The 21,441-nt window shown below is 40.0% G+C and overlaps 2 protein-coding genes across 5 annotated transcripts in view; both read right to left on the reverse strand.

Annotated features, from left to right (window-relative positions):
- Nucleotides 1–5,945: 5,945 nt before the first annotated feature.
- LOC124141818 (sulfotransferase 1C2-like) overlaps nucleotides 5,946–21,441 on the reverse strand; it is a 42,333-nt gene continuing 26,837 nt past the window's right edge. For 2 of the 4 annotated variants that reach the window (XM_048389191.1, XM_048389190.1), the window contains 6 exons: nucleotides 15,154–15,330; nucleotides 14,387–14,707; nucleotides 12,534–12,637; nucleotides 9,287–9,452; nucleotides 7,203–7,321; nucleotides 5,946–6,704 (listed from right to left, as the gene is read on the reverse strand). In XM_048389191.1, the coding sequence (XP_048245148.1) occupies nucleotides 7,209–7,321; nucleotides 9,287–9,452; nucleotides 12,534–12,637; nucleotides 14,387–14,707; nucleotides 15,154–15,330 (881 nt within the window). In that variant the 3' untranslated portion in view covers nucleotides 5,946–6,704; nucleotides 7,203–7,208. Of the gene's footprint in view, nucleotides 6,705–7,202; nucleotides 7,322–9,286; nucleotides 9,453–12,533; nucleotides 12,638–14,386; nucleotides 14,708–15,153; nucleotides 15,331–17,966; nucleotides 18,029–21,441 lie in introns of those variants that run through there. The other 2 variants (XR_007219353.1, XM_046509972.2) reach the window with 2 other exon arrangements.
- On the reverse strand, nucleotides 9,490–12,448 carry LOC125376858 (MFS-type transporter clz9-like). The gene is made up of 2 exons (XM_048389189.1): nucleotides 12,154–12,448; nucleotides 9,490–11,849 (listed from the first exon to the last, which is right to left on the reverse strand). The coding sequence occupies exons 1-2, from the start codon at nucleotides 12,175–12,177 to the stop codon at nucleotides 10,257–10,259; spliced, it is 1,617 nt and encodes a 538-aa protein (XP_048245146.1). The 5' UTR covers nucleotides 12,178–12,448; the 3' UTR covers nucleotides 9,490–10,256.

The raw sequence follows: 21,441 nt of genomic DNA on the forward strand, positions 1-21,441 counted from the left end.
TGTAGCCAATGAAATGCAAACATATATACAAAGTATTCTAAAGGCTCTGCAGCCACAATTCACAGGTGGAAGTAAACACGATTATACCAATGAGTATTTTAACAGCTCTCCAGCATCATCAACATACATGGCCTGTCAACAGAGACAGATGACCATAACAGAATGTGGCCTCACCGCCACACGTCCACATCTCAAAACGAAATGCCTGACACATGAAAAAGATATTAGAAACGGAATAATAAAAATGAAAGAAGCAAACATCAATAAATTTACATGTTAATTGAACTGCCGTTATTGCAAGCGAGAGAGGCGACATTATAAAATCCTACCCTTATATAGCCCCAAATATCAGCGCCATCTACTGGCATTATTACCTCCCTTGATTATAGAACGTACCACTAGGAGAAAGTAGTTTCCCTCTAATTCACTACTTCAAACGAGGGAAACATCATTTCTCCTAGACCACACGAAACTCTAATAATCACCTTAAACACAACACAACACAAGACAATATACACTGGAACGGCTGTGCGGTACACGGCAGAGATTCAAAGAAAGTCTAGAGTCCAAGAGAAAGTGAAACTTTTAGCCTGAATTGAAGATTATCTTTCACGTAGCCATCTTTTGCTTTTTCACTTCTCCAACGACCATGTCTCTTAAATATGCGATCGGGGATGCCATTATTAGCTGCTGCAGATGCACCACCACTTCGAAGACTATGCAGTCCATAATGCTTTATATTGTCAACAAATGGCGTAAATGCTTCAATGAACAATTCCCTCAAACGCGAATAAGTCATGGGTACATTAATATTTCTAAGTTTATAACCAGCAATACATTTGGACAAATCTCTGAATATATATTCAGATGAATCGAGACTTATCTCCGCACTATTTAGATATCTCTCTAAACATAACACTGGACAAAGCTTGGTGTTTGTCCGCCCAATAGCCAGCCACGCCCCGTCTCTGTAGACATCGGTCTTAGACTGCTCAATGAATACCATCATATGAGCATCATAAAATACAATGTCTGATCTCGTGATCTGCAACAATTCTGCTGACCTTAAAAACCCAGCAAAGGCTAATAAGCACATTGACATAATTCTCAAATCATACAGTGATGGATCTGCCATTCTACCATCATACAACTTTTCTAGCAGGCTAATGGTAATTGGCTCCTTCTAACATACATCTTTAGCCAATTTTCGCCTTGCTGCCTCCAAGACATTACGCACCAGTGAATTATCAGTTGGACTTGCTAAACCAATATAAATATGAGCATGACGGATGCTATAGAACGCTGTCTGAACAGGAGATATAGAATCACTCTGCTGAATTACAGATAACAGGTATAAAGCACAGTGCAATGGCGACAATGGCAATTTTACAGACATCGAATTGACGATCGCCCACCTTTTCCAAGCTCCAAATCCATATGTATACTTTCTTGTTGTAGAATCAGCTCTACACCCTGCTAAGAGGCCTGGCAGACCCCCTGCTAATTCGCGGACACCTCTCGGAAGTGTAGCAATCTCATCACTATAGGTTGTCCGAAATATATCTGAAACACACAAAATACGGTCTTAATCAATCTTAAGCGCTAATATGTTAAATGAAAGATCTCTCTCCCCAAACATGCCACCCTTTATTCTACTGGCAACATAAGCCTCCTTCGATCGGAGCAAATACATCCAATCTCTCACCTGTGGAATGAATACCGAGTTAGGACATACCAATGGCCAAAAACAAGCAGAGTGCCACTCTGGTATCACAAGGGTACCCTTAGCCTTAAATTCTGACATGTGTTTGATTGCCCTCGGAATCAAACATACAGGAGGAACCACCCAATTCATAACGCCACCCCAGTTAACAGTGAAACAGTCCACAACGTTACTTCCAGGATTGCTGTATCTGGAATTAAAACAATGAAGTTTAGTGTTATAATATGACGCAAATCTGTCTGTTTGATGTGGACCCCATTTCCGTTCAATTTGCTGAAATATGGTCTTTGAAATACCCCAGTCATCATAATCAATCATTCTGCTAAGATAGTCAGCTGTCTGATTATCACATCGTGGAATCCACTGCATATACAACTGTATTGACTGTTTTGTACAAATTTCAAATATATGTAAAGCCAATGTTTGCAAATGTATTTTCATGCTGCCTTTCTCAATGATTAACACAACGTTTGTATTGTCTGTACACCACATAACACGGTTGTTCTTCAGGTTGGGAATAAAGCTCAGTAATGTCAAGTGAACAGCCTTTAACTCCCTCCATGTAGAACTCTGACGAGCTTCTTCCGCAGACCACTGACCATGGGACTTGTCAGAATCAATCTCAACACAGTACCCACCAAAACCACTATCACTTGCATCAGAATAAACAAGTCTTGTAGTAAGAGATTTATCAACACAGTGCTCTTGAAGAATGTTTGTCAATATTACCCAGCCAAAATTTCAATTGATGAATACTGTCACATGAAAGTTTTAATGAACTATGCCAAGAAGAAACCAAAAGTATGTTTATGCTTAATGATCTTGTCATAAGCTGTGATAACGGCCCCAGAACCAGTTTCATGGACACTAGCTGACCGACAACAGAAGCTACATCTCGTACTTTGACATTCTTTGATTTGGATTTTAATAGGTCAGTAATTGAACACTTCACCTTGACTATCTTCCTGTGAGGTACAGATATAGTCATATTTGTAGTCTGAATGTGAAAACTGAGCCATTCCAAGGACTGTGAAGGTGCCCATAAAGATTTTTCAACTTTAGGTACAAACCCCGGCTTAATCAAGTCATTTTTAATGACAGAACCTGAATTTAGTGCTCTTAATTCTGACTCTGCTGATAATATACCATCATCCAAGTATGTGACTATCATATGTCCTTCAAAACGCCACTTCTTGACAAGCTGGCGAGTGACTTTTGTAAAAACGTATGGAGCTGTTGTCAGTCCAAAGGGAAGTACTACAAACTTATAAAAATGTGTTTTTCCATCAGGGGCATTCCAAGCAAAGCCCAAAAAGTCAGTATGCCCTTCGTAGATATCTATATGATGATATGCTGAATGGATGTCAAACTTGATTAGCCAATCATTTGCACTGATATATTCTAAAGCAGTTTTCCAATCTTCAAATTTTTCAAAGTCTTTGCACAAACCTGTTGACGATACTCAGGTCTAAAATCAAGCGTTTCTTGCCCGATGACTGTATAGCGACAGATAGAGGATTAACAACATACGGCAGGATATCACACTCAACAACTAGTTGTTTCTTGACAAGCTCTGATACAGCTTCACACACAAAATCAGCGTTATTTAAGGCACACTTGTTATTATGCAAGTACATTTTGGGTGGCATACACAAAAATGGAATTTTGTATCCATTTTTGATTATATCTAAAACAAAGTCACTTGCACCTATCTGTTGCCAAAAGTTTTCATTCTGTTTCAAACGACCTTTAACGACAATTTCTGCAGCACCCTGCTCATATTCAAAGTAATTATCAGTCAATTTAAGATTACATGCATCGAAACATTGTGTAGATGAACACTTAACTGATAGACCTTGGCATGTGCCCTCTCTACTGCGTGGCGGTTGCTGACGGGACGCTGCTTGACAACCTTGCAGTCTGGACATTTGCGTTGAGATAGGGACAGTCTTCTGAAGTGCGTGAATTCTCCGCAGTGAAAACATGATCATTGTCGCTGACCTTTGCCTCGAAAAAGCTAGTTGTTGATTGGTGGAATCGACTGCACACCAGAAGAAGCAGGTAAAGCAAACTGCACGGGCTGTGTAGTGAAAGTCGTGGACCTGGCGCTTGACCTTGTCGAATACGGCGCATTCCGATTTCGTTTTTGCTTGATTTTTCTCACTGCTTTTAAATCAGCCCTTGTTATTTTCTTATCATCGTCAGAATCATCTGCTAGATTGTTTGTATTGTAGTTTCGGACTGTTTCCCAACCACCTTCTGATGAATCTGCAATCTTGATTAGCTTGTTCCTCTGCTGTATTCTCTGGATCTCTGAACCAATAGCACCACCTGCTTCTAATAAGTTCCAGAGTACATTAACTGTCTTATTTTATTCAACCCGTCAACACACTCTGTGTTGAAGCCAAACTGAATTTTGTTTCCCTCCCGTGACCAGCTGTATTCTTTTTCGGCTTTTATTTTTTCTTACGTCTTCAGATGTCTGCAGAAACTCTTTTCGTATTGCTGATAACTTGGAATCGATTGCCAATTCAATTTCTGTCTTGTTTGAATTAAGCTGAACCAAGATGGCGTCTAGTTTTGCCGCGGTTGATTCATCAGTCATGTTGTTAATTGAACTGCCGTGATTGCAAGCGAAAGAGGCGACATCATAAAATCCTACCCTTATATAGCCCCAAATATCAGCGCCATCTACTGGCATTATTACCTCCCTTGATTATAGAACGTACCACTAGGAGAAAGTAGTTTCCCTCTAATTCACTACTTCAAACGAGGGAAACATCATAGTAACGAACCAACATGACATTTCCAATATGGTTGCCATGATGGAAATGTTGTTTGTTGTTTGAAGCCGCACTCAGCAATATTCCAGCTGTATGACGGCGGTCTGTAAATAATCGAGTCTGGACCAGACAATCCAGTGATTGACATCATGGGCATCGATCTATGCAATTGGGATACGATGACAAGCATCAACCAAGTCAACGAGTCTGACCACCCAATCCCGTTAGTCGTCTCTTACGACAAGCATGGGCTGCTGAAGACCAATTCTAACCCGGAATCTTCACGGGAGGTTATCAAGCTTCGTGTGTTTTGGAATGGTTAATATTTTGTATAATGAATAAACACGGTGTATTTAGTTCGCCAAAGCTATTCTTAATAAAATGTTTATTCCTAATACAGGATGTTTCCGATCCCAACACACACTCTCGTGATAACCTCAATGTAGTTTACATCTTCCCGAGGCAAGAGAGTTTAACTGACTATAAAAGTCCAGTTTCCACCCTTGCCGAACTAGGCTGGTATTATGGAGTTACATTTTGGGTGGACTAACGAGTCTATGCATAGTCCAATCAAAATTGCGCTCCGAAATCGAAATCCGGTTCGTAAACCGTCATGCAGATTTCGGTCGACTGGAGGATTTGCAAAGCATGTGCACAGCTAACTGGTTGTCAACAGATATTTTCTAAATCTTTTTATGTTTTTAAATCAAGGTGCAAAACATCAATGAGTCACTGTTAGTAACTAGAATCTTATAAACCAAATATTATCTGGGAAGCAAATTTATTAATATTCTTGTCACATAGTTTTCATATGTACCATGAAGCCGTTATTTGTGTGACAAGTCGACATCTGTATAGCCTTTCATTTTGACTAAAATATGTATGTTAAAATATATGCATGATGCATGTATGTTGACTGCTTCACGGATTACATTTTTTTTAATAACTGCACCGCTCTTCAGTTCGGTAATTACAGTTGAGGTGAAATGGGGTATATTGCACTTATAAAGCGACGTGCATGCACGTGTGTGGGAGTGTGGCCGCTTGTACTAGTCCGAACTAATGCCAATTTTATACAACGAATGATAATATATGAGAAAACATGAAAAAGAGAGTGCTGGACGCACTATGATTTCAATGTTGAGCTATGTAATGAATTCTTTATTCAGAACTATACAGGCCACAGGCCCTTTGTACAAAATGTATGACACATATTAATGGCAACAATCACACATGATAAAATACTGTCCCTACTTTTTTACTGTGATACAGATATTGAGCGATATTAATAATGTTTGTTTGTTTGTTGTTTAACGCCGCACTCAGCAATATTCCAGCTATATGACGGCGGTCTGTAAATAATCGAGTCTGGACCAGACAATCCAGTGATTAATATCATGAACATCGATCAACGCAATTGGGATCGATGACATGCATCAACCAAATCAGCGAGCCTGACCACCAGATCCCGTTAGTCGCCTTTTACGACAAGCATAGTCACCTTTTACGGCAAGCATGGGTTGCTGAAGACCTATTCTGACCCGGAATCTTCACGGGTCGATATTAATAATGAGCTTTGTGTTAGGTGTAGATAAAAACATATTAAACTTATGTACATTTGGGAGTAAATAATATTTTGAAGGAATATAGAGATGGCGTAGGTGAGTATATGCAGGGCACACTTGCAGGAAATGAAACTGGTCTTCTATTAGGCCAAATTGACATAGTTTGCAAAATCTTTCTTTACGAGTAAGGGTTAGAAACGGTGTTAGATATGTCCTATATCATATTCCTATGGCTATTAAGGCAGACTGTTTATGGTCAATGGCTATTTATATTGGACCAAAATCTCATTTTTTATAGGGATATTCAGGGAACAATATTTTGGGGAAAACAACTGTGGCAAGCAATTCGAAAGGATTTTTAATGGCACATTTACCAGTGTACTTTACTTAGCATGTTGTTCTTTTCGATCACATTTTCGAAGACTGCTGGAATGAGGGTTGAATAATAAAATACACTTTCCCACTCCCTGTATTAAAGTAACGTGTCATACAAGGAATGATGGCTTTACAGTGAGAGAATGAGGATCATAATCAGGGTGATAGTGGGATTCGAACTATCGATCACAGGAGTCCTGCACGCTTCTGGGAATAGCGGAGCCTTAGCCGAATGGACCACTCCCGTCCCCGCTGTCACTACAAAAATAAACACAATATCAATATCAGTTGAAGCAAATATTTTCGCTGAACATTTGCAGTATTTCACTGTCATGTTTCCGTTGCAATAAACGTGTATGCATGTAGATTGTATAATTGCTGTCAGAAACAAATGTCCAATTATATCGACATGTGAGAGGAAAAGTCATGTTAGAAATGACATCGACGGTAATGGTGTAATTCCTACTAGGTAAGATGGTAGTTTTATCGAGAAATTCCACACTTGTGGTTTCATATTGTTCCGATTTCATCATCTACACCCACCTTCCCCAAGGGTCAGTTGTATTTTCATAAGAAGGAATGGGATATCTATTAAAAAATATCTCGTTTACTTTTCAATATTATTCATAAGCAACCATCTACCAAAATAGGAAATCTGACTTGAATCAAAGTCTTATTCTGTATCAGAACATTGTATATGCATACAACTGAATAAAATGCCGAACGACTTCAACAAGCGCATTAGAGCAAACCCACCTTGACTCATGATGACCAAAGCCTTTCAAAACGAGATCCCGCCATCTTCTGTCGATACACTTTGTCAAACTCTTCACACTGCCGCACTGTGAACCAATTTTTCCAATCTCCAACTTTGCCTGTAAATAAGTAAATACACACATCAGCATTGTAATGATTAACATACACTGACTATTGACAGTTCTTTCGTAAAATTGAAAACAAAAACTTTAATATTAAGTCGTTCTGGTAATTTAAAAGAAGAAAATTGTTCGTGAAAAACTTTGTACCAGTTATGAAAGAGCATAACCTTGTTGTTGTGAGCATATTTCAGCCATATTCCGACTTGAAAAAGTTAAAATCAAAATTGAAGTAAAACGCTACCTGCACATGCCGATTTATAGTTGTATTCAAATGTGGCCACCCTTTCTGGCTTCAGTTTATTGCTCCAGGCATGGTCAGAGAGTTAAGGGAACAAATGCCACAAGACCATGGTCAGCATGACAAATCTCTGTCGTAGATCACAGATCTGTGTTAAACTATGGATGTTCCGACAGTCATGGGTCTCTGTTAAATTTTGGATGTTACGACAGTCATGGCGCTACGCATGTCACAAGAATGTGTTAAACTATAGATGTTACGTCAGTCTTGGCGCTAAGCATGTCACAGACTTGTGTTAAACTATGGATGTTACGTCAGTCTTCGCGCTAAGCATGTCACAGATTTTTGTTAAACTATGGATGTTACGACCTTCATGGCGCTACACATGTCACAGGTCTGTGTTAAACTATGGATGTTACGTCAGTCTTGGCGCTACGCATGTCACAGATTTGTGTTAAACTATGGATGTTACGACAGTCTTGGCGCTAAGCATGTCACAGATTTGTGTTAAACTATGGATGTTACGACAGTCTTGCCGATACGCATGTCACAGGTCTGTGTTAAGCTATGGATGTTACGTCAGTCTTGCCTATACGCATGTCACAGGTCTGTGTTAAAGTATGGATGTTACGTCAGTCTTGGCGCTACGCATGTCACAGGTCTGTGGTAAACTATGGGTGTTACGACAGTCATAGCGCTACGCATGTCTCAGGTCTGTGTTAAACTATAGATGTTACGACAATCATGGCGCTACGCATGTCACAGGTATGTGTTAAACTATGGATGTAACGACAGTCTTGCCGCTACGCATGTCACAGGTCTGTGTTAAACTATGGATGTTACGACAGTCATAGGGCTAAGCATGCTACAGGTATGTGTTAAACTGTGGATGTTACGACAGTCATGGGTCTGTGTTAAAGTATGGATGTAACGAAAGTCATGGCGCTACGCATGTCACAGGTCTGTGTTAAACTGTGGATGCTACGACAGTCTTGCCGCTACGCATGTCACAGGTCTGTGTTAAACTATAGGTGTTACGACAGTCATGGGGCTACGCATGTCACAGGTCTGTGTTAAACTATGGATGTTACGACAGTCACGGGTCTGTGTTAAACTGTGGATGCTACGACAGTCTTGCCGCTACGCATGTCACAGGTCTGTGTTAAACTATAGGTGTTACGACAGTCATGGGGCTACGCATGTCACGGGTCTGTGTTAAACTATGGATGTTACGACAGTCATGGCGCTACGCATGTCACAGGTCTGTGTTAAACTATAGATGTTACGACAGTCATGGCGCTACGCATGTCACAGGTCTGTGTTAAACTATGGATGTTACGACAGTCGCAGAAACGGGGACCTGGACCACATGTTTCACCGTGGGTGCTTGGCACAGCTAAAGACATAAAAATGAAATTCGATCATATAATGGAAGAGATGACACAGTTCCCATTTTGATTGTAGGTCTAGACATTGTGTTCAAGTGCCTTTGGTAACATAAGTAACAAGGGTGAAACCATTTGAATGAGTGATGTATACTTGAGATGGTAGACAGTACAGTATTGGCTCAATGTGAGGCTGATTCAACATGTCATACTGCAAACTAAGCTGATCCAAGTCCTGCCTCTGAGCTGAGTGATCCTGACGCTAAGATCCTGGCGCCAAGTCATAGCACTAGGATTATTTTCGGGTCCATTTTGAAACACCGTATGTGTTTTCATTACCTTTGCGGTAATGGACGTGCACGCCACTCTGTGATGTCCAGGCAAAGTTTCGCTTGTTGTCCTTCATCTTGTCAAAGCTGCACTCGTCTGCTATTTTCCGGGACAGGTCACTGGTCACCGGGCAGTCAAGGAATCTGGACAACCGCTCCACAGCTTCAACTGGATCCTGGGATATATGTACATACAAAAGGATGCATGTTGGGTTACGTAGCAAACAGCAATACACATATACAAACCAATAATAAAAAGTCTTGGTCAGGCAATCCAGTAACTGAGCAACGAACAACGCGATCAATCAAGTCCGATCCCGTTTCAATCAGCTCTTACGGCAAATATTGGGTACTCGGTATCCTCGTGTCATGGAAGTTCGATCACTTACGAAAAGTCGCTGAATATTCATAGTAACATTCATATAATCTTTTTTTCAAATATCTTACCTGTGAACTTGTTTATTTATGACAAACATTTCCCAAATCCACGTATTTCCATTGAAATTTACACTCGCGGCATGGCCGCCCTCTCACTGTCAACAGAAGTGACCCAGAAAGCTACGTCACACAAGTTCGATCATTTGATTGGTTGGCTTGTCGCATAACCGGGATGACATCTATGGACGATCTCTTGTGTCAAAATTCGAATTAGAACAGTCCGCAGTTGTTTTATTACATCTTTGTCCAACAAACGTTCATTTTATGTTTTAATATTGAAAAAAAACGATGAAAAGTCACAAATATCCAGATTATTTACAAGGTTGATGCAGGGAGTTATTCTTCAGGCTCATCGTGACAGGGGCACCAAAACTCAGAATGTCGACGCACAACACGAACTGGCGTGCAGAAACGTAAATGTGTCCAGTGCTGACATGTAGGGTGGGTACATTGTGCCCAGGTTGTTATGATCAGGGAGACATTAGCTCGAACCTCATCAGGTACAAATTTGCTACATTTGCAGCACAGTTCGTCATCACTTGTCACATCACTATCAAAACTATCGTCCTGATGCGCGTTGGACCGTGAAGTTCCAGTACTTGCATTCGTTGCAGTGACAGTATTTTTTTTTTTAAAGATTTACTTGGTTTAGGTGCTTGCTTTCTTTTTTTGGGTGCCGATTTCACAGTCTGGTGGGAAATAATTTTATTCAGAATCACGTCTTCGGTGATGGCCTTGCCCCCGACAACAGCGCTCAGAACGTTTCTCTTTTTAGTAGGCACAGCTTTCTTGAAAAGTACAGTCGTCTTGTCTTTAAAGAATCCTGCTACATCATTTCCCTCAGTAGGTGAAGTGACAACCTTGTCTCCAACTGGCACACATGAATCAATAACACCAGTATCAGGATGCAGCAAAGGTTCAGTCGACTTAAAAACTGTTGATGGCGCAAAGTTGATATTGGCGGTGGAAGACTTGTCAAATGGATAGACTCCACATTTCCTGAAAGAGGATTGCAGATTTGTTGGTGTCAGCGACAGGTTATAAGCTCTACAGCCAAGTTCACAAACAGAATGTTTATCAACTGAACTTGTGGCATTTTCCCGCATATACGTATGACGGAGGTTGTTGTAAATTTTAGCAAAAGGTCCAAAGCAACCAACATCCATTGGCTGTAAAACATGGGACGTGTGTGCAGGCAGTACAAACAAAATAATGTGACGTTGACGTGCCCATTCGATGAGTGGAATAGATACGTGGGATCTATGACCATCATACACAATAAGAAGTGGACTATCTGCAGACGCGGCGACAGCATGCTTCAGGAAATGCTCTGTCAGATAGTGCTGAAAAATCTCCGTGTTTGACCAGCCAGAGTCGCTTACAGTGCCTGCTGCTCCAGGGGTACTTCCTGAAAGGAGTTCTTCCCGCATCCTCTTGCCCTTGAAAACAAAATACGGTGGTATAGAACTACCAGACGCATTGCCGCAACCTATAACCGTTGTAGTACTTGATCTTGATGTTGTGACTGCAGCTGGAGTACTCTGACTCGATGTAACAACTGATGGTGGGGTATGATGCTCCATAAGTCCCTTTTCGTCAACATTATAAATGCGATGAGGGCATGTCTTCAGGTTGTACTTATCCATGATGTGCCCAAGCTCATTAAAATAATGAGTGATCGTCTCCTCTGAGGTAGCTTTTGCTCTCTGTATCTCAAGGGATCGTGGCTTCTTCACTGACAGATCAGGCCATCGCTTCATAAACCCATAGAACCACTGAAGTGATAGGGGTTGTTCATCCTTTGACTTCTTTCCAACATATATTGCTAGGTCTGTGGCAATAGTAGTAACTTCAGCCCTTGTATAGCCATACCCAAAATTTGCCATGGCTTCAATATGTGAAACAAGTCCCTGTTCTTCTTCCATGGACAATAGTGGTTCTCTACCAGTGGTACTACATTCAATAGAAACCTTCCCACTCATCCTGTCATGCAGTGTAGCAAATGGAACAGCAAAGGTAGTGGCAGCTTTCCTAATTGCCATTCCATCTAAAACAGCATTATATGCCTTGTCTAGGGCTGCAGACAAATATTGCCTATATTGACCTCTTCTGGTTGGTTCACCATTGGTCAAAACCTGTAAAAATAAAGGTTTATTTTATATATTACCAAAACTCCAGAGACAGAAGTTCTCAAAAAGCATAACATTTTCAATAAGAAATGACCCTAATTTGTTTCCATAGTTTTAAATTTTGGCGAGCACATCACGTGTCTCATCACGTGACATTTACACCATGAACGTAAACAAGCAGACGACAGGTGTGCCGTCGATTTACAACCTGTGCATTTATTACAATTGACATTTTATTTGAGCTGATCAAGTTACATTAGTGATCTCGGGTTAAAAAGTAGTTGTTTGCTGAATATGAGCTATTACTTACGTTTGGTAACTTGACACGAAGCATTTTCCGGTCCAAGCGAACGAAAGCGGTGTTGTCAGAAGATCAAAGCTGCAGGTACCGTAATTTCTCGTTACATTTCGCGAGAAATATCATTCAAAATGGCCGATCGAAGTTACATGTCGATCGAACTTGTGTGACTTGACGATATATATACTGACCTGAGTCCTTACGTGGTGTGGGTAACATACAGCCTATGGATGATTAAGGATATCAGCTTTTCTGTCTTTAGCAATGGTTTGAAGGAAATTCGCAATGCCAATAGAGGCTGTCATGCACAGGAAGACTCCCCAAACTGCAAGCGTCTGTACTTGTTATTAAGGATTATGTTTGCTTATTTTCTTCAAACCATGATAACTTACAGCTTTATGTTCTTCATAGTGAAGGAGAAATATGGGATGGTCAGGGTTTTCGTCAACGACTCTCTCCCAATCTCTGACGTAATCAAACCAGGAACCCCAGTCCACTGCAAGATAAGTTTGCGCAATGTAATTGTAAGTTCTAATATAGTGCCTTTTTACATCCATCATATCACCGTATCGAGGAGTGAGTGAGTGGGTGAGTTTGGTTTAACGCCGCTTTTAATGGTATTCCAGTTATATCGCGGGGTGTGAGGAAATGTGTGAGGAAAGCCTGAAGTGATGCAGGTTTCAGACGTTTACCACTTCGGTGAAACCCACGAGCACGGGTATGGTGCTGACAAACCTAGAAACATAATCGGGGCGAACCGGGATTCGAACCCACAATCATAGGTTTCTGGTGTGCCCAATGGACGCAACTCTGCACAGCGAATCGCGGCGCTTTAGACGACTGGGCCCCCCGTGTCGAGGAAGGCCAAGCAAATATGACCCTCAATGCTGTGTAAGATTTCAATGGATAACAGTTACATAGTTATCTATAAGTATAGCCTATCAGATGATGCACCCGTTAGTTATTCAAGCTATTTCACGATCAATACAAACGATCTACGTCTTCGGGGGAAACTGACACAGGTGACATTGCCAATCAATATTCAACGGCACTTATGACAAGCATGGGACATGGGAACCTATTGTGGCACGTGTTCTATACTCCGGTATATGTGTATACTGTCATGGTAATGAATTGTTTGATGGGCATTACTTAGAAGTTGACGGATGACAAAGTACACACAATTTATGGATAACAACTTCTTTAATAGTGTAAAGGTGACGTTTCGGTATAGATCCGTTGTCAAGCAGGTTTTTCTTGACAACGGTACAATGTTCTATACCGAAACGTTGCCTTTACAATATTAAAGAAGTTGTTATACATACATTGTGTCTACTTTGTCATGGTAATGCTGGCACGAAAATGACCGACTTGGCATTGGCTCCATCCTCAAGTCACTCCTTCACAGATTATACAAATAATAATGACGTTTCCTTCAACATGTTTGAATTATGTTCGTTTGCGGTCCAAGGGCACAATTCATCAATATACAATTTTCAAAGACAGCATAAAAAAGTGATACAACTGATCACTATAGAATTTCCAAATGTCTAAAAAAGTGACGTCGCTCGACGGGTTGACACACAGACAGTTTCGCGAACACCTGTTGTCATAACTGTACATTGTTTTGTTTCTTGCGAGTTAGTGAGTGAATTTGGAGATAAACCATGTGTTTTCAGATTTGCGGGTTTTATTGATTATTCGATGCACGGAAATTCCATTTGGAACCGATCGCGACCGCCTATCCGTAAACACATCTGAATATCTCTCTCGTTTTTTCAAATTTGTGATTGAGAGAAAAAAGTTACTTTCAGAAATATGTTTATGTCCGTTAGTGAATTGTCGCGGGAGATTTCCGTGTTTGTTCAGGTAAAACGTTGACATGCCTTTGCACTTGTTTGTGACGGGTACCACCGGTTAGGCAGGATACGCTCATCTTTTTCGCGAACACCTGGTTATCATCTCTATTTGATAGTGATTCATTAACACAGGCTCCTGATATAGTCGGAATCATACAATCCTCTCTGAGTTTTGCAGAAACTGTTGTGGCTATGGGAGGGTGTTGTCGCTTTTATTCAACAATTCTATCCATATGGGGAATTACAACTCAGTCTTCGTCGTGGCGAAAGAACGCATTAACAACGTAGTTTCTCGCTTTATCAAGAACACTACAAACAAAGCTTAATTTTGTTGTTGTGACAGATAACATAGTGATGTATGGACATGGTGTTTTTATGTTCCTTACTCTTCCCCTCCAAGAATAGCTGCAACCAATCCTCCCAGCTGCCGTCATAATCAAAATATTCAATCGTCTTCTGGAAGTTGAACCACGACACAGCACAATCTCTTGGGTTTCTCAGCAGTAAGATGATTTTGGTTTTCTTTTTTCGCGCACTGAGAGGGAGATGGTGGAATCGAAGATGCGTATTGAGGACGCGAGGGGAGAGAAGAGCCCTCTGCTGGTCCAGGGATATTCTCTCGATCATCTGATCCTGCTTGGGCATTTCTACCGTCTGGGCACTCCCATTGAGGATCATGTTAGTCATTTCAAATGTCCAGTGCGTCCCTGTGGAGAGTCCAACACGATGTTACTTTAACATACCGTATTCGACGTAATAAGCGCCCAGGGCGCTCTCAAAATTAGAAATAGGGGGCTCTTTTTAGAATATTATTTTGGTGGAAAAAACAGAGTTGAAAGATAAAATTCGTGGTTTATGCTGACAGACTGAAATGTTTATATGCGACAGATATATTTTTTCAGAATTTAATTGCCCATAATTAAGAATGCATATAACACACGAGTGCGTATTATACGCGAATAAATAAGTCTTGTGTACATTGATCAATCGGAAGGGGTGCTAAATGGGATTGTTCACAAGCCAATATATTAGCAAATATCGCAGTGGGCGCTTATTACGTCGAATACGGTAGTATGTATAGCATGATTGAAAATCAGATAATATGCAAGGGCATATTAAGGTCATATGCTAGCCCTTAATAGTTTGAACAAACCTGAACGCATCCAGCCACAGATTATGACGTCATCATCCCGGATTTCCATATCTGGAACTCCCCGGATGAGCTGCTCGTCCACGTCCCCGGGAAACCACCTCCCATCCACGTCGACAAAGTTGAGTCCGTGTCCGGATCGATCCAACACCCGTACGCGGGGCATTGTCCACTGAGAATCTGAAATATAGAGTTTCAGTTTATGCTCGAAAATGTTACTACTGACTGAGCCTCATGCATCTATTACCTAGGTTTGCATAAGCATAGTTTAAAATACTTGAAGAAATGAAAAGCTTTGTCAATGTATGAAAAAACATACATAAATAAGCCCGGATCAAACAAACCATATATAATAACAAACATCGCCAGAAGAGCCACAACCATCTCCTACCCTGACAATTTGAGAAAAGTCATCAAGGAAAAGGACTGAGTAAGTGAATTATGGTTAACGCCGCTTTTGACAGTATTTCAATTATATCATGGCGTGTTAGGTTAATGTGGGAGGAAACCCCGAAGTGATGAAGGCCTTTGACGTTTACCACTTCAGAGAAGTCACGAGCACGGTAATGGAGCTGGCAAACCTATAAACATAATCGGGCGAACCGGGATTTGAACCCACAATCATAGGTTCTGGTGTGTTCAAGTGACGCAACTGTGCACAGCGAATGAAGGCGCCTTAGACAACTGGACCACCCGTGTCCCCACAAACAATGTGTCTTGTCCAATGCAATTCAATATTTTATGATTCAATGCATAATTCTAACTGAAACTGTACATTATTATCACATAGTCACATAGGCAAATGTAAAATTCCGCTTGAGGTGAGTCACATGTTGCCCCACATGTAAAACATTCCCTTGGCAGCACGCGACATCCAGGACGCTCTTAAGCAGATCTACAAAAGGTTTAACATTCCTCATTTATGACCACCTGAACGAATTTTCTTTCAGTGGTCTACGTCTATTTAATACAGGAAAGTATTGCAGTCAAGAGTGGATCAATTTCCTCTCTCCTGAAAATCAAGGTGTATTTAGTAAGATTAGACAAAGTCAATTTTAGCTGATAGAGAAAGATAAAGGATACAATGTTAGCACCACAATTGAATGAATGGATGAATGAATGAATGAATGAATGTATGAATGAATGAAAACGTTTATTGTGTATAGAGAGGTTATGACGCGAGTGTTTTGGGGGGATATTAGTGAGTGAGTGAGTGAGTGAGTGAGTGAGTGAGTTGAGTTTAACGCCGCTTTTAACAGTATTCCAGTCATATCACGGCGTGTCAGCTTAATGTGGGAGGAAAGCCCGAAGTGATGCAGGTCTAAGACGTTTACCACTTCGGTGAAACCCACGAGCACGGGTATGGTGCTGACAAACCTAGAAACATAATCGGGGCGAACCGGGATTCGAACCCACAATCATAGGTTTCTGGCGTGCCCAAGGGACGCAACTCTGCACAGCGAATCGCGGCGCCTTAGACGACTGGGCCATCCATTCTAACATTTTTCCAAGTTTTCCTGGAATGTGCGCATTAATATATATTACGTAACGTGTCAGTCGGACTGTGACAGTCAATATAGTTCCAAGTGAAACCTGTTTCTTGTACAGTGGCGTAACTATATATAGGCAAAACAACAATTGCCTACACAAATTGTTCCTACTTGCCTTCTCGGCAACAATCGGTCTGTCGGCTAGAGTAACTGAACTTTATCAAAGGGAAGCTTTATCCTGCTGAGAAGCCTCTCCATTATATAATTGTTTCTATGTGTAGATAAAAGTGCTGCTGCAAAACAGCTCCATGGCGCGTGAAAAAACCCAAAGAGCATTAAAAGCTCACCTGAATTAGGAAGGAATAAAGACGACCACGTTTAAATCGGATTGTTGTTCCCAACGAAAATGATTTAGATAATGGCAAACCTAAAAGTTGCTTGAGTTTGTTTCATTTGGCCTCACTGGTTTCGCCATATTCCTAGTCCGTTAACATCATGCTGCCACACGTTAACCCCGGTTCCCTCACTAAAAATTATGAGCACAAAGAAATCGACAACTTCACAAAGAAGGACTAATCAAAAGGTCAAAGAGACAGCATTGCATTAAACACAAAGAAAGGAAGCCACAATGTTTTATCTGAATAGTTGGAGATGACCCCAACCCAACTGCAAGAAACTAACTTCCTCTTACACTATGTAAATCCATTTATAAAGCGTCATGTTCCATCAACTCTGATAGCTACGCTTTCCGATCTGCGCTCTTCTTGGACATGCAGAACGAGCATGTTAAGTTTATCAGAGCATAAATTTGTACAAAGGCGACAAAAGGAAAACAGTACGCCATAAACATTTAGTTATTGAGATGCACCCGTGCCCTTTGGGATTGCCACGTGGTTATTGCGTTAGCTTGTCACGCCGTAGAGGCGAATTCATATTTCTTAAGTTTCTGTTTCTGGGTTTGTTTGCATGCTTGCTTGTTGTTTAACGCCGCACTCAGCAATATTCCAACTATATGACGGCGGTCTGTCAATGATCGAGTCTCTGAACTTTAATATTGAGATCGCGCTCGTCTCAACGTCTAACGTATTCCTTACAGTAGAAGTAAGAACAATGTAGATGCAGATGTAGAGCAACTTGTCCGTTCCAAAGTTTATTACAGGAGCAGAGAGATCTGGACACATTATCAGTTGATAAGTTTACAGTGATATACATATATATGTATGGATGGTGATAAGTTGTAAACAGTGGAATACATACATTACTGCAGATAATAATTGTTATAAACAATTACACCAGTTTAAGTAAGTAAACTGAAACATGGCTTACCTTAAAGTGGAAGTAAGAATAATGTAGAGTTAGATGACGTAGAGCAAATTGTGCGTTCCAAGGTTTATTACAGGAGTAGAGTGATTTGGATAGCTCTGCCCTGCTCTCATATTACCCAAACATTGATGAGGTAGAACGCACAGTTTGCTCTGATTGGTCAACTGTATCTTTTTGTTTAATATTTGTGGCCAACATCGAATGGGCATATACTTTCTTTTCATGTGTAGTTCGTGGATTTAACTATGATCACATAGTTAACTTAAAAGATTTATATCTAGGAAGCGACTTAAATTCATTTAAACAAAGAAGCATAAGGGTATTAAGTCCTCGGCTATGCTAATTTAGGCGGTCATTTGCTTAAGGAATTTATTTACTCAAAGAATTAAAACTGTGACACATTGTGACCACTCCAGCTGCATGACAGGCTTGACCTTTGTATTGAGATACTCTGAGGCGTTGTAATTCAACAGTGACACCGATTCGACAAAGCTGTTAAACAATTTGAATAACAGAAAAGCGAAAACAGGCCAAATATATTAAGTATAATTACATATGATATTTTATCAAATATTACAATTTCTTTTAATGAATAAAATGGGAAAATTATAAAATATATTAAGGTATACTAGAGCAAATGGTGCACTATAACAATACCCCTTACACGATGGAAAAAAACCTTTCGTGGGACAATATCTGTATGAACATGAATATTTCACACATTTTATGATGGAGAATTAAAACATTTGCTGAAAATGTTGAGACTTTGTCTCATTGAAATGGGGATGATGTCCGGGACAAATAATGCTTAATTGGTTATTCTGTTTTCTACGTGTATTTGAAAATTCGACCAATCAATAAGTAATTTATGTGGACAGATTCCCTGAATTCTTAGGTTACAATTATTCGATGAGCCTTTGAAAAGCCAGTAGGATGGACTTAAAGATAAAGACATGATGGGGAATAGCAGGCACGGGGATCTTGTAAATTGTTCCAGCATTACGTAGGTATGAGAAGACGTCTTTTTGTATAATTTGTACAAAATGACGAGGAACAATATTAGGCAAACAAATGATATTATGATGGGTACATTTGCATATTGAGATTTTGGCAATGGGTAAACGTGGGGTCTGGGGTGTTTAAGTGAGTGAGTGAGTGAGTATGGTTTTACGCAACTTTTAGCAATATTCCAGCAATATCACGGCGGGGGACACCAGAAATGGGCTTCACACATTGTACCCATATGGGGAATCGAACCCCGGTCTTCGGCGTGACGAGCGAACGCTTTAACCACTAGGCTACCCCACCGCCCTGGGTGTTTAAGTAGGATAATGATACTCTAATGTTGGGATGTAAACAATTTTGGATTGATGATATATCCAAAAATATACAATTTTGTATAAGTGATAATCCACAAATCTTTTTCTTTGTATACATTGATAAAGGGAGATAATTGCTATGTATTCGTATATATATATTATGTACGTGCAAAATGCAGTGTTTTAAGTTGATCACTATGTTTCTTTCTTTTTGTTGGTAAAGGGGGATAATTGCTATGTATTGTTATATAATTGTTCTGTATGTGCAACATGAGTGTTTTTAAGTCGATTAATATTATCAGCAAGTTTCAAATAAAACTGATATAGTGGCGTGTAACATTACTGGAAGGTTTAATTAGTACTCCACACTGTTAGCGGGGATACGTACTCTCCTTGCAATGATATTGACAGGTAAGCGATTGAGACGTCTGGTACTTTTTCCTAGCGCGGTGCTTGGTATATGAGTAGACATTATGGTCAAATAAACACAGCGGAGGTGATTGCACTGGCGGTGACCTCAATATTATAATCACTTGAAATCGATTTGTGGCGAGCTGTTGGTTTACATTGTAGACCTGACAGACAATAGTTTATTAGTGTCTCACTTTTGTACATACATAAAGCAGCTTTGTACAAATAAACATTGATAGAATGTACAGGACCATTCCACAGAATTAAGAGATGTTATTAACAGATTATCCCACTGCTAAGTATATGATAATCCGTTGAATTAACATTAGATAAGGTTGAGAACTATTTGTGCTTTTTCAATACATCTTAGACTAGTGAGTCGTCTGCTAGCCCAGCTAGAGTTCGATGATAACCAGCCTGCTCATAATTTTGCATTTTACCCTGTTCCCATTGGTGGAAAGTTTGTCGAATACTACCCCAGCTGGAGCTATCTGGTAACAATTAATCACACGCTGTCAACATACAATACAGAATAATACACCAAGGTGGCAGTTTCCATGTATAGATTAAGTATTTCCATGCAAGTTAAAGATATGTACAATATCTAGATATATATAGATATTGTACGTATCTTTAAGTTGCATAGAAATACTTAATCTTTATATGGAAACTGCGATCTGCTATAACAGCTGGAGCCATCTGGTAGCAATTAATCACAAGCCGTCAATAAACATACATAATATTACATCAAGGTGGCTCACAATATCAATGTATATCTAGATATTGTACATATCTTTAAGTTGCATTGATGTGCTTAATCTTTACACGGAAACTGCCGTCTTGATGTATTATTCTGGTTGATTAAGATTAGATTAAGTATTTCTAAGCAACTTAAAGATGTACTTAAAGACACGACGTGTCAGCTTGATGGGGGGGGGGGGAGCCCGAAGTGATGCAGGTCTTAGACGTTCACCACTTTGGTGAAACCCACGACCACAGTGACAACATAATCGGGGCGAACCGGGATTCGAACACACTGTCATAGGTTTCTGATGGGTCCAAGGGACACAACTCCCTTTCGCTGCATAGCGAATTGCAGCGCCTCAGACGATTGGGCCAAACGTGCCCCCCTACACAACTGTAACAAACTATCATACAACAAAGATGATTTAGATGAGCTATGTATTGCGTAACATTCCATATAGAAACAGTAGCAATATTACAATATTACAAACTATATCCACAATAAGTGCAAAACACACAGGGACATTCAACATACAAAGAGGTACTATATAACAATTTCATTTTCAAACAAGTGTATTATAATGATATGGAAACCATATGAGAATAGAGCAAAACTATGATCATGTTGTCCATACAAGGAATTTGTTTATAATTGTAGTAAGATATGATAACTGATCTTGGAAATTATTTCTGGATAACTGTTGTTAAAAATGGTAAGAATTGTTCCTTTTAACAGAGTGTACCAAATTCTTATTATGATTGAGGATTTTTTGTGATTCTCTTTCTTGGTCTGTATTTGATACAAAACAGTGCATAATGTTGCTCATCTTCTACGACGTCACATGTTTTACAGAGACGTTGTTCCAATAGGGTTGGTGTTTTTGTATATCTACCAGTTTCAATTTTTAGCTTGTGATTACTTAAACGAAGTGAAATATGTAAGATAATTCTCAATATTTATAGATGACTTGACGTACCTGTATGTTCTTAAATTACTGCTGGAT

Source organism: Haliotis rufescens, unplaced genomic scaffold (genome assembly GCF_023055435.1).
Source record: "Haliotis rufescens isolate VD_foot unplaced genomic scaffold, xgHalRufe1.0.p SCAF_8, whole genome shotgun sequence".
Taxonomy (NCBI): domain Eukaryota; kingdom Metazoa; phylum Mollusca; class Gastropoda; order Lepetellida; family Haliotidae; genus Haliotis; species Haliotis rufescens.